Source organism: Balaenoptera physalus (assembly GCF_965194825.1).
Source record: "Balaenoptera physalus genome assembly, chromosome: 16".
Taxonomy (NCBI): Eukaryota; Metazoa; Chordata; class Mammalia; order Artiodactyla; family Balaenopteridae; genus Balaenoptera; species Balaenoptera physalus.
In genome coordinates, this window is record NC_138898.1 from 78,498,341 (window position 1) to 78,511,021 (window position 12,681).

Genomic DNA, 12,681 nt, shown 5'->3' on the forward strand with positions numbered 1-12,681 from the left:
TAGAGTTTTCATCTTTCCCAGATATATGCCCAGGAGTGGGATTGCTGGATCACATGGTAACTCTATTTTTAGTTTTTAAAGGAAACTCCATACTGTTCTCCACAGCGGCTGCACCAATTTACATTCCCATCAGCAGTGTGGAAGGGTTCCCTTTTCTCCACACCCTCTCTAGCATTTAATATTTGTAGACTTTCTGATGATGGCCATTCTGACCAGCGTGAGGTGATACATCATTGTAGTTTTTTTTTTTTAAATATTTATTTATTTATTTATTTATTTATTTACTTATTTATTTATTTGCCTGTGTTGGGTCTTCGTTTCTGTGTGAGGGCTTCCTCTAATTGTGGCAAGCAGGGGCCACTCTTCATTGCAGTGCGCGGGCCTCTCACTATCGTGGCCTCTCTTGTTGCGGAGCACAGGCTCCAGACGCGCAGGCTCAGTAGTTGTGGCGCATGTGGGATCTTCCCAGATCAGGGCTCGAACCCGTGTCCCCTGCATTGGCAGGCAGATTCTCAACCACTGCGCCACCAGGAAAGCCCCTCATTGTAGTTTTGATTTTCATTTTGGTTTGTTTATGGTTTCTTTTGCTGTACAAAAGCTTATAAGTTATTTTTTTTAAGCCCCTCATTTTCTTTCTTCCTCCTTATGTTGTTAATTTCACAGATTACATTTTATACATTGCATGCCCATTAACATAGATTTATAATTATTGTTTTAGGTATATGTGTTTTAAATCACATAGGAACAAAAAAAGGAATTAGAAACCAAAAATAGAACAATACTGGCTTTCATATTTACCTATTTAGTTACCTTTATCACAGTTCTTTACTCATGGTTTCAGGTTGCTGTCTGGTGTCCTTTCATGTCATCCTGAAGCATTCCCTTTAGCATTTCTTCTGTGGCAGTTCTGCTAATGATGAACTCCCCGAGCTTTTGTTTATCTGGAAATGACTTTATTTATTTATTTATTTATTGCTGCATTGGGTCTTTGTTGCTGCGCATGGGCTTTCTCTAGTTGTGGCGAGCGGGGGCTATTCTTCGTTGCGGTGCGTGGGCTTTGCATTGTGGTGGCTTCTCTTGTTGTGGAGCGCGGGCTTCAGTAGTTGTAGCACATGGGCTCAGTAGTTGTGGCTCGTGGGCTCTAGAGCGCAGGCTCAGTAGTTGTGGCGCACAGGCTTAGTTGCTCCGCAGCATGTGGGATCTTCCCCAACCAGGGCTCGAACCCGTGTCCCCTGCATTGGCAGGTGTATTCTTAACCACTGTGCCACCAGGGAAGTCCCTCTCCTTTACTTTTGAAGTATAGTTTTACCAAATGTAGAATTCTTGGTTGATAGTTTTTTTCTTTCAGCAATTTAAATATGTCATCCCACTGTCTCCTGACTATTATGGTTGATGGTGAGAAATAGGCTCTGATCTTATCAAGGATCCCTGTACATGACAAGTCACTTCTCTTTTGCTGCTTTCAAGATTCTCTTTGTCTTTTGACAGTTTGATTATAATATATCTCAGTGTGCATCTCTTTGAGTTTATCCTACTTGAAGTTTGTTGAGCTTCTTCAATGTGTATACTCATGTTTTTCATCAGATTTTGGAAGTTTTGGCCATTTTGTTTTCAAATATTATTTTTTGCCATTTTCTCTCTCCTCTCCTTCTGAGATTTTCATAATGCACATGTTGAATATTTCATGGTGTTCTACAGGTCTTTAAAGAGAAATGTAAATAATAAACCTACAACCCTTCTCTTCTCATCCTCAGAAGTAAGCACTATTAATGGCTTGATGTGTCTCCTTCTATGATTTCTTTTCCTGTTGGGTTGGATTTTCTTCACTGAGTCTTATAACATTGTCTTTGCCCTCTTTCTTTGATCTGCATTTTCAGTTATTCATTACAGTTTAATTTGGTTGGTTACTTAGTTTATTTTGGAAGTAATTCTATAATAGTTTTCCTGCTTGTCTTCTTTGATTATAAAGAATACTTCATTTGGCTGCATCATGAATTATATCTTTGAATTTGTTTTCTAATTCTTTGCTTATTTGACATATCAGATTGACACATTTTGTTTTGTCTCCCATGAACAGTAAAAAATTTAGTTAATTAAAGCCATTTTAAGAATAAGTATGTTTTCTAAGGACTTTGAAAGATTCATTGCCCAATTTCTAGTAGAGGCAATACATATTCCTTTGCTTTTAGAAACAATGGTCGTCAGTGAGGGATTGTTTCAATTTTAAGGTTTTTTTGTTTGTTTTAAAGAGTTTACAATTAATTTTTTGGCAAGCATGATATGACTTGGTCAGCATTCAATTTGTTTGTTTGTTTTTTAATTGGGATATAGTTGCTTTACAGTGTTGTGTTAGTTTCTGCTGTACAGCAAAGTGAATCAGCCATTTGTATACATATGTCCCCTCCTTTTTGGATTTCCTTCGCTTTGAGGAGCCAGGCAGGAGGGGTGGAGTCTTACCTTGCTGGTTTCCTGGTTCCTCTCCTCTTTTGGTATTAACCATTGCTGCTGCTAATTTCTTTTCTGACTTTGGTTTTGTTCGTTTACTAGAATAAAATGTAGATTATACAACAGTTGGTACTTTGGTTGCTTGTTCACTGCTGTATCTCTAGCATCTAGTATTATACCTGGTGTACAGCGGGACCTGGTGACTGTTGGTTGAATTGATATCTGTGTGAACAAATGAATGAATCTGTGTAACTGCTGCTGGTGGTGGTGATGATGGTAGCTGAAATTTATTCAGAGTTTTCTATCTGCCAGGCTGTGTTCTAAGTTCTTTATTTGTTTTAGTTCTTTTAATTTTACAGCAATACTATGAGATATAGATACTATCGCTCTTCCTATTTTACAGAGGCACAGAGAGCATGCCTTAGCTCACACAGCTGACTCCAGAGCCCAGTAGCTTAATTGCTACTATGTACTCTTTTCCTCATCTTTTACTTTTTTCCTCTTTTCTCTCCTCCTTCCTAACTACTCAGACCTTTTCTACTTTGTACTTAATCCTTTTTTCCCTCACTTCCCTTTGATAAGCATTTAACATTTACCTTTGGAATTTTGACCTCAATTTTCACTCCATGTATTGGGTTGGCCAAAAAGTTCGTTCAGGTTCTTCCGTACCACCCCGAAAGAACTTTTTGGCCAACCCAATATCTTCAGTCCATGTATTGCTTCCTTCTAAGAAACAAACATAAGTTAAAACCCAAATTTAAACTCTGTCACAAAGATCTGGTCTGAATTCTAGAGGTTAACGTCTAGGTTTCTTGCTGCACAGCCTAGCTGCACATTGGTTGTGATGTTACTTTCAGATCCACCCCTCCCTCCCATTTTATTGTGTTTGTTACTACCACTGGGGGAAAAAAGTCCTAGACTCTCAAATTAAACAGAAAATACATGAAATTATAACATGCCAGCTACTTGACACTTTTTTACAAATCTCATTGTGACATTTTACAAATCACATTGTAGCCTGAACAGAAAGTAGCTAAACTTTTTGCCTGAATTGGATACTTTCATCTTCATTTTTGTATTCCGTAGTATTACACAAACCCTGTCCCTACTAGATAATATGCCACATTCAGAAAATACTGCAGTAATAACTGACCAGAACCTATGCAAATTAAAATTACTAACTAAATCCCCAAACTGAGGAAAAAAATAGGTTTTATTCAAATTAAATTACTACAGTACAATCCAGTTTGTACTCCAATTTTTTCTTTCTTTTTTTTAATCTAAAAGGATAAAATAAAGTGTTAAGTATGTCCTTTGCAAAGGAAATTCCAGCTCTCACCTCTCAAGCAACATCTGTACTCAGTTTTTGTTTTTGTTTTTGTTTTTAAATAAATAAATTTATTTATTTATTTATTTTTGGCTGTGTTGGGTCCTCGTTGCTGCGCGCAGGCTTTCTCTAGTTTTGGCGAGCAGGGGCTACTCTTCGTTGCAGTGCACGGGCTTCTCATTGCGGTGGCTTCTCTTGTTGTGGCACACGGGCTCTAGGCGCACAGGCTTCAGTAGTTGTGGCACGCAGGCTCAGTAGTTATGGCTTGCGGGCTCTGGAGCGCAGGCTCAGTAGCTGTGGCGCACGGGCTTAGTTGCTCCACGGCATGTAGGATCTTCCCAGACCAGGGCTCGAACCCGTGTCCCCTGCATTGGCAGGTGCGTTCTTAACCACTGCGCCACCAGGGAAGCCCTCAGTTTTTGTTTTAATTTGATCTCACTGGAGTATAACACAACTTTCTTCTGTAGACTTTAGGAACTGCTTTAACTAATTTTAAACAGACTTTAAAGTCTCCAAAACCATCCCATTGAGCAGGCTCCCTACAGACACAGTGAAACCCAGAATGTGAATTTGATAATTTGAAATAAAATCTAATGACATTTCTTTTTTAGTAACCTCATAGTGCTTTTCTTTGTCCTTAACAATCTGAACATTAGTAGGCTATAGATAAAAGGTAAATGTACTAAAATTAGTTATATCTGTTGATCAAAAGATATGAAGAAATCAGAAAGGAAAGCCATAAAGTGGATGAAAATATTTCTAATACAATTATAACAGCATTCTTACAGCCAGAATATATAAAGAATTTGAAAAACCCAGTAGTAAAAAGACAGCTATCCCAATAAAGAAATGTTCAAAACATTTGAACAAGTACTTCACAAAAGTAGAGATCAAAATGGCCAAAAGCATACTCAACTTCATCAGTAAACGGGCAACTACAAAATAGGACAGTGCAGGAATGGCTAAAGTTTAAAAGACTAACAACAAGTGTTGTTGAAGAAGAGAAGCAGCTGGAACTCTGATCCACTGCAGGTAGAAGTATGGTGAAATGACTTTGGAAACCAATTTAGCAGTATCTGCACATTCTGTGATCCAGCATTTCCACTCTTAGGAACATTCAAGAAACATCCGTCGGGAGTCAGGTACAGTAGCAGTCATAGCAATGCTATTTTGTAAGAGACCCAAACTGGGGAAAAAAACCAACCAACCAACAACTTTCACTAATGTAAGTATTTTTATATACTGGAGTACTAAACAGCAGCAAAAATATATCTAAAGCTAAAGTCACCATCAAATTCAGTGAAAGAATTTCAGTGAAAGAAGCCAGACATAGAAGAATACATGTCATAATAGCATTTCATAAAATTCCCTGAAGCAGGAAGAACTAAACTCTAGTGTTACGAGAGATAACAGCATTTTATAATAACTAAAAACTGGAAATAATCCAGATGTCTATCAATGGGGGAACGGTTGAATAAATTATTGTATATTTATATAATGGAATGTTAGATAACAAAGAAAATGAACAAATCTCAACATGCAGCAACATGGATGAACTTTATAAACACAGTGTTGTATGACAGAAGCAAGATGCAAAAAAGTATGTGGTTCCATGTATATAAATTTCAAACACAGGCAAAAATCTAAACTTTAATGTTGAAGTCAGGATATTAGATAGCTTTGGGGTAAAGGCAATGGATGGTTACTGGGTGATGGATATTTTCTTTGTGTTAACCCCTTGGGCTGTCCATTCGTGTTTTATGTATGTTTCTCTTTGTATGATTTATTTCACAATTTAAAAAGGTTAAGCAACGAGAGATAGAGTCTGCCCTGGATTCATTCTGCTTAGGTTCATATCCCAGCTTTGCTGCTTTCCAACTGTGTAACTTTGGGAAATTCATTTAGCAGCACTAGGCCTCAATTTCATATCTGTAATGTGAAGCTAATAAACCTATTTTGTAAGATTTGTTGCAAAGATGAGACAAATATTGGAATCTTTGCTAAGATGTTAAACACAACAACAGCTGGCACATAGTAAGGGCTGACTCATTGCTAACTCTTGCTGTTGTTATTGTTGGTATCATTTCCAGTTTATTTGTTGAAAGGAATTTTAAACTCCCATTGGAATTACATTATATTTAGAAATCTATCATGGCTGTCCATGTAGCCTAGTTTTTTATGGTCTCAGAAATATTTACGTTTTTCACTGTCCATGTTATTTCATAAATAATCATCAAGTATTTTACAGATGTATTTTAGAGTTGAAGTAGAATTTTCTTTGCCTTGCATTTTGTAATTGTACATATAGTATATATGTACCATACGTATGGCATATAATAGCTAATACTTAGTATGACTTAACTGCTGCCAGCGTGGTTCTAAGCGTTATGTAGATGGACACTTTTAATCCTGTGTAAACTCCCATTTTGCACAGGTAGAAACTGAGACAGAGTTAAAGATGGCTAGTATGTGGTCTGGGATTCAGTCTGGCCTCAGAGTCCACATTCACCCCACTGCTCTATGCTAGGAAAGCTGCTCATTTTTCTATTTTTATTTGGTAACTGGCCAATTTTACTTAATCTGATTTTTAGTTGATTTTCCAAGAAGCCAGCTATATCATTTGCAAGTAATTGTTTTTTGTATACTATCCACTTATTCTTGTTCTTGCCTTATTGCTTTGATTTTAACTTTCAGGGAAGTGTTTATAAAAATAATAGAGTGGACATTCTGCTGTTATTCTGATTAAACAGAAATGCCTCTATTTTTTACATCTCTAAGAATGACATGGACTATTGACTGGAGAGTGTTTTCTTTATGTTAAGGATGTGTTTTTTAATTTTTGAGTTTACCAAATGGTTTTTCAGTTGTTCATTGTGTTTTGTTTTAAAATCAAGGATGGGCTTTAAATGATATGAAATGTCTTTGTGTGTCTATAAGATGATTGTATAACTTTTCTGTGTTGAGCTATTAACGTGATGAATTGTATTAATATATAGTCTAATATTGAATCATCTTTGCATTTCTAGAATTTTTAACATAATGCTGAATTTCATTTGCTAAAATTTCTGTAAGATTAAGTACAAGTGAGATTGGCTTGCCACTTCTCTACCATTTTTTTAGGTTTTGGCATTGGATGAATTCTAGCTATGTGAAGGGAATCTGGAAGATTTCTATCTTTTCGTGCATTATACACTGCATTTTAAAAATAAGTTTTGAGTACATTTTCTGATATGGCTGCCTAATACTGTTCATCCCTTGGTTATCTTCAGACATGAGCAAAAGTAGAGAGATTGGCATTGTTTTTAATTGAAGTATAGTTGATGTACAATAGTGTATGTTTCAGGTGTACAATATAGTGATTCACAAATTTTAAAGGTTATACTCCATTTATAGTTATTATAAAATATTGACTATATTCCCTGTGTTGTACAAGATATCCTTGTAGCTTATTTTATACATAATAGTTTATACTTCTTAATCCCCTACCCGTATCTTGCCTCTCTCCCCTCCCCTCTCCCCATTGGTAACTACTAATTTGTTCTCTATATCTGAGTCTCTTTTTTGCTATATTCACTAGTTTGTTGTATTTTTTATATTCCACATATAAGTGATATCATACAGTATTTGTCTTTCTCTGTCTGACTTATTTCACTTAGCATAATGCCCTCCAAGTCCAACCATGTTGTTGCAAATGGCAAAATTTCATTCTTTTTTATGGCTGAGTAGTATTCCATTGTGTGTGTGTGTGTGTATATATATATATATACCACATCTTTATCCGTTCATCTGTTGGTGGACATTTAGGTTGCTTTCATATCTTGGCAATTGTAAATAATGCTGCTGTGAACACTGGGGTGCATGTAGAGAGAGATTGGTATCATTTTGTTCACGTCTTACTTCACTTTGTTTTTCTCTTGAGTATTTTGAGCCTTGCTACTTAAAGCATGGTTTGAGTTTTAGCAGCATGGATACTACCCAGGAACTTGCTACAGATGGATGTAATCATGTGCACATAACTACAGGTGTCACATCATCTTTGCCATATTCTATTGGTTATAGGCAAGTCACAGGTTCTGCCCCCACTCTTGTAGGTTTTAAACTATCATTAATCGTGTTGTTTTGAGATGTTTGAATAAGTCTTTGAACTTTTAGTAATTTGTCTAGGGTCCTGGAAGGGAGCTACAAAGTCAAAGGTATAAAGTTTTTAAAGGCTTGTATGACTGTTGTCTAATGGCTTTTCAGAAAATCAGTACCTCTTTTGGTTACATGGTAAACAAATGGCAACGTTGACAGTTCATCAACGTGCCTTTTCTGCCAAGTAGAGATCATTAAATAATGAGGAAGTAGGAAAGAGGACAAGAGTGATTAGAAATTCTTACTGTAAATAACTTTGAGCAATTGATACCTGAAAGCCTGAAGGTTATGTGAATTAATTTTCACCAATCTAAAACTGTTTGGTCAATTTACTATTTCTAAATAAATGGAATTCAGTGTATTTGTTAAGAAACTTTTGGGTGTCTCATCTAGTGTTCGATACTGTAAGTGAGAGAAGAAAAATATACCAATATCTGTGCCTTTATAAGGCTTCTGGGAGTCTTATGACATTGTTTACATTTTTTTCATCTTTCTACAAAATGCAACTTCAATTTATAGAAGTTCATGCCAGGTTTCACCTATGGGTTTAAGAAATTTGAAAATCTTCCTGGGTGATAAAAACAAAGTTGTGTTTTCCTCTGTTTTAGCAACAACGTACTGTCTATAGGCTGACTCTAGTGAAAGCATGGAACGTGGATGAGCTCCAGGCCTATGCCAGGCTGGTGTCCCTGGGAAACCCTGACTTCATCGAGGTGAAGGTAAGCCCCTGCCGGCTAGTGTTGGGCACGTTCCCATTATGCTTTGTTGGCCACGGTGGAATTACAATCTTCTAAAATTCTGCAGGAGGTCCCGGATGTTTTATTTATTCAGTCAGAAATATTAATCAAGATTCCTGGCACTGTTCTAGGTATTGGAGATAAGAGCAGTAAAGACTAAGCATTTGCTCTCACATATAAAAAGCTTATATTTTAGTGAGAGGTAGACTGTCAACAGAAAATGAATGTACTGCTCACTACATAGTAACTTTAATATGCTGAGAAATAAAATACTGTTATAGTGTAGTGAGTAATTGGTTGGCTTTTAACTACACTTTTACTATGGGAAACTTCAAATATATACAGAAGTAGAGAGACTGATGTAATGAACCCCATCCATCCATTACCCAGCTTCAAAAATTACTAGCTCGTGTTTCAACTGTACTCCTACCCACTTTCCTGCCCTTACCTGTGAAGCAAATCCCCACCTTATGCCATTCATCCATAACTGCTTTAGTATGTATTTCTAAAAGATACGCACTCACTTTAAACACTTATTCAGAATACTGTTCTTACTAAACAGTTCTAACAATAATCTCATATACTGGAACATATAAGGTTTCAACTTGACCAGTTATTTTAACAGTATTTTTTTAAATTGAAGTAGAGTTGATATACAATATTGTGTTAGTTTCAGGTATACAGAGAAGTAATTCAGTTCAAATATATATATATTTATTTATTTACATATATATATATATAGTTTTTCAGGTTATTTTCCATTATAGGTTATTATAAGATGTTGAATATAGTTCCCTGTGCTATACAGTAAATCCTTATTGTTTATTTTATGTACAGTAGTGTTTATCTGTTAATCCAATACTCCTGATTTATTCTTCCCCTCCTCCCTTTCCCCTTTGGTAACTGTAAGTTTGTTTTCTACGTCTGTGAGTCTGTTTCTATTTTGTATGTGGATTCATTTGTACTCATTTTTAGATTCCTCACATAAATGATATCATATAATATTTCCCTTTCTCTTTCTGACTTATTTCACTTAGTATGATAATCTCTAGGTCCACCCATGTTACTGCGAATGGTAATATTTCATTATTTTTTATGGCTGAGTAATATTCCATTGTGTATATATACCACATCTTCTTAAACCAATTGTCTAAAGTATTTTTTAATCTGGATCCAAATAAGGGTCAGAATTGGATTATTTCTCTCTTAAATTTCTTTTAATCTATTAGTTCCTCTTCCATGTGTTTTTTTTCCCCCTTGTAATTTATTTTGTTGGAAAAAATGGATCATTTATCCTGGTTAGTTCCCCATATTTATATTTTAGATTTTGGTGATTGCATGTTGCTCTGCCCCTTAGATTTCCCATGGATTGGTAGTTAGATCAAAAGAAGATTGATCAGATTTGTGTGTGTGTGTGTGTGTGTGTGTGTGTGTATGTTTGCATTTCAAGATTATTTCATTGCTGGTAGTGTATGCTTCCAGCAGGAGCCATTTAATGTCTGGTTGTCACTGTCATGTTTTTACCAGTGTTTCTTTGGGATAGATACCTGTAAGTGGATTGGTGTGTCAGAGGGTAAATGCATATGCTGTTTTGCTAGATATTGTGGTTGGCTGCTTTAGATTTCAAAAGCAGGAAGGCTTTTCTGAGGAGATGACTCTTTTAAAAACTGATACCTGAATAGTAAGAAGCAGCACAATATGCAAAGGCTTGGGGTCAGAGCATTCTGGGCAGATGGCACAGCTGGTCCACAGAGGTGTCCTACATGATCTCCATCGGGTAGTTGGAGTTGGCTGTGGTACAAGATGAATCAGAGTGGTGGGCTGGAGCCAGATTTTGTTAGGCCTTTCATGCATGGATAAGAGAATCAGATTTTATACTAAGTTTAATGATAAGCTTTTTTTAATACTAGGTGTGCTAGGAAAGGGTTTTAAACTGGAGAGTGATACGATCTGATTTATAATTTTGAAAGATCACCCTGCCGTTGCCATGAGTGGATTTTAGAGGGCAGTAGTAGAAGTAGGTAGACCGGTAACAAAACTTTTGCCAAGCAAGAGATGTGATGGCGTGGGGAAGGTCATTGGAGAGGACTGGGTGCATTTGTGATACAGTTTGGGAGTAGATCCAACAGAACTTGTTGTTAGATGACATGTAGGGTATGAAAGAACAAAAAGAATCAAGAATAGCACCTGGGTTTTGGGCTTAAGCAATCGTGTGGCTGTGAAACAGTTTGCTGAGATGGAAAAGACCAGTGGAGAAGGGAGGCAAATTCAGGGAGTAATTGCATGAGTTCTATGTTGACCTTAATACTTTGAGATAGCTTTTAAATAATCCAAGTGTAGGTTCAAAGTGTAGGTTCAAATAAGCCACAGGTTCTATAAGCCTGGCGTTCTGGGGATAAGACAGGCCTGGCAGTAATGATTTGGAAGTCATCAGCATGAGATGGTAGTTCAAACTATAGAGTTTTAAGAGGCAGACAGCTTTCTTGGACAACTAAGAATACACAGAATGAGAGAAAGTGATCAGAAAATGAACCCAGTCTCTCAAAGCTCCACTCTTCAGTTTATGTTTATGAAGCTGGATGCACTCTGTCACATCAGAGCATATTTCAGTTTTACAGCCGTTTTTTAGTAAGTTCAGCGTTCTGCATTACTGTCCTCTGGAGGGATGGAGAGGTGAGAGGAGCAGATGAAATATTGCTGAGTGTGTAGCAGCCTCTAGTCAGGTCAAGACACTTTTCTTTAAAAATTGCTCTTAATTTCAAAAGGCTACTCTTGGCAAGAACTCTAATGATGCAGAGACACGAGCTACACTTTAAATATATGCATCGGCTTAAGGAAACCTTGCCAGCATCAGAGATTAGTGGTGTTTTAATTTATGATTTAGCTATTAAAGAATGCTGCTTCAAATTATGCTGCAGTAAAACCTCTATTATTAACTTGGCTGGATCGCACTGTCACCTTTTTTTCTCCTTCTTTCTTTGCAGTCATGTTTCCTATAATGAAGAAGATATTTTGTAATCTGAAAAGAATCAACCAAATTTTAAAGAAAGATGGCTACTTTGTAAACAGTGTAATTCTCTGATGGGCATTCTGTAGTTGGACAGACTATTAACATAACTAGGAAACAGATGAAGCTTCTGCTTATAGCTGAGATGTTATAATGACATAGTTTCCTTCAAACAAGATTTCCATTTTACTATTTTATCCCTGCATTTAACAAATATTTCTGAGCTGTCTTCATGTGCCAGGCCTCGTCATAGCATCATAGGTACAAATTTTTTTTTCTAAATTTGGATATGCTGTTTGGGAAATGGATGTCTTATTGAACAAGGCAAAATCTACAGAAGTAAAATGAACTACACTGAGAGATTTTTTTTATTGAAAATCTTGGAGAAGTGTGTAATCTAATCACAATTTTAAATGTCTTATTTAAATTATAAAATATAAGGTAATAGACAACAGTTTGTGTGTATCAGGGGAAAGCATGTGATGATCAGTTGTCTCTGGTAGGAGACCTGTAATATCAAGTACCTGGGCCTTTGAGGATTAGATCACATGGTTTATTAAATTCATCTCTCATTTGTTCAGCAAGTTAATGAAGTATCTTTCTCTTAAACTGAAGTAGGAAAAGGGATGTTTACAGAAAACAGTATACTATTAAGAAACAAAACGAGTTATAGAATAATTATTACTTGATCAAATTTTTAACAGTATATGTTTAGATACATTTATATAAGAAAAGTATGGAAGGATACATATCAAATCATTAACAGTGTACGATTTGGGAGAAGGGGAAGGAAAGGCTTGTTTTACTTTTCATATTTCTGTGTTGTGTGAATTGTTGCAGTGAGCATGCATTACTTTTATAATTCAAATGATTGAAATGAAATCAGTAAATGGAGAAGGCATGCTTTCCTGTTCAGTAGGATTAAACTATTTAATGTCTGAAAAGGCAGCTTTTTGTTGTTGTTGTCTTATTAATTAAAGTAAAATTTTCTAAAATGGAAGCGTTTTAAAAATAATAGTAATAAAGCCTCT

The 12,681-nt window shown here is 36.1% G+C and overlaps 1 protein-coding gene across 3 annotated transcripts in view; it reads left to right on the plus strand.

Moving 5' to 3' along the window:
* Positions 1-12,681, plus strand: part of LOC309646222 (S-adenosyl-L-methionine-dependent tRNA 4-demethylwyosine synthase TYW1) — a 229,241-nt gene that overhangs the window by 114,636 nt on the left and 101,924 nt on the right. For all 3 annotated transcript variants that reach the window (XM_082432337.1, XM_082432336.1, XM_082432335.1), the window contains exon 14: positions 8,515-8,625. In XM_082432337.1, coding sequence (XP_082288463.1) covers positions 8,515-8,625 — 111 coding nt within the window. The remainder of the gene's footprint in view (positions 1-8,514; positions 8,626-12,681) is intronic.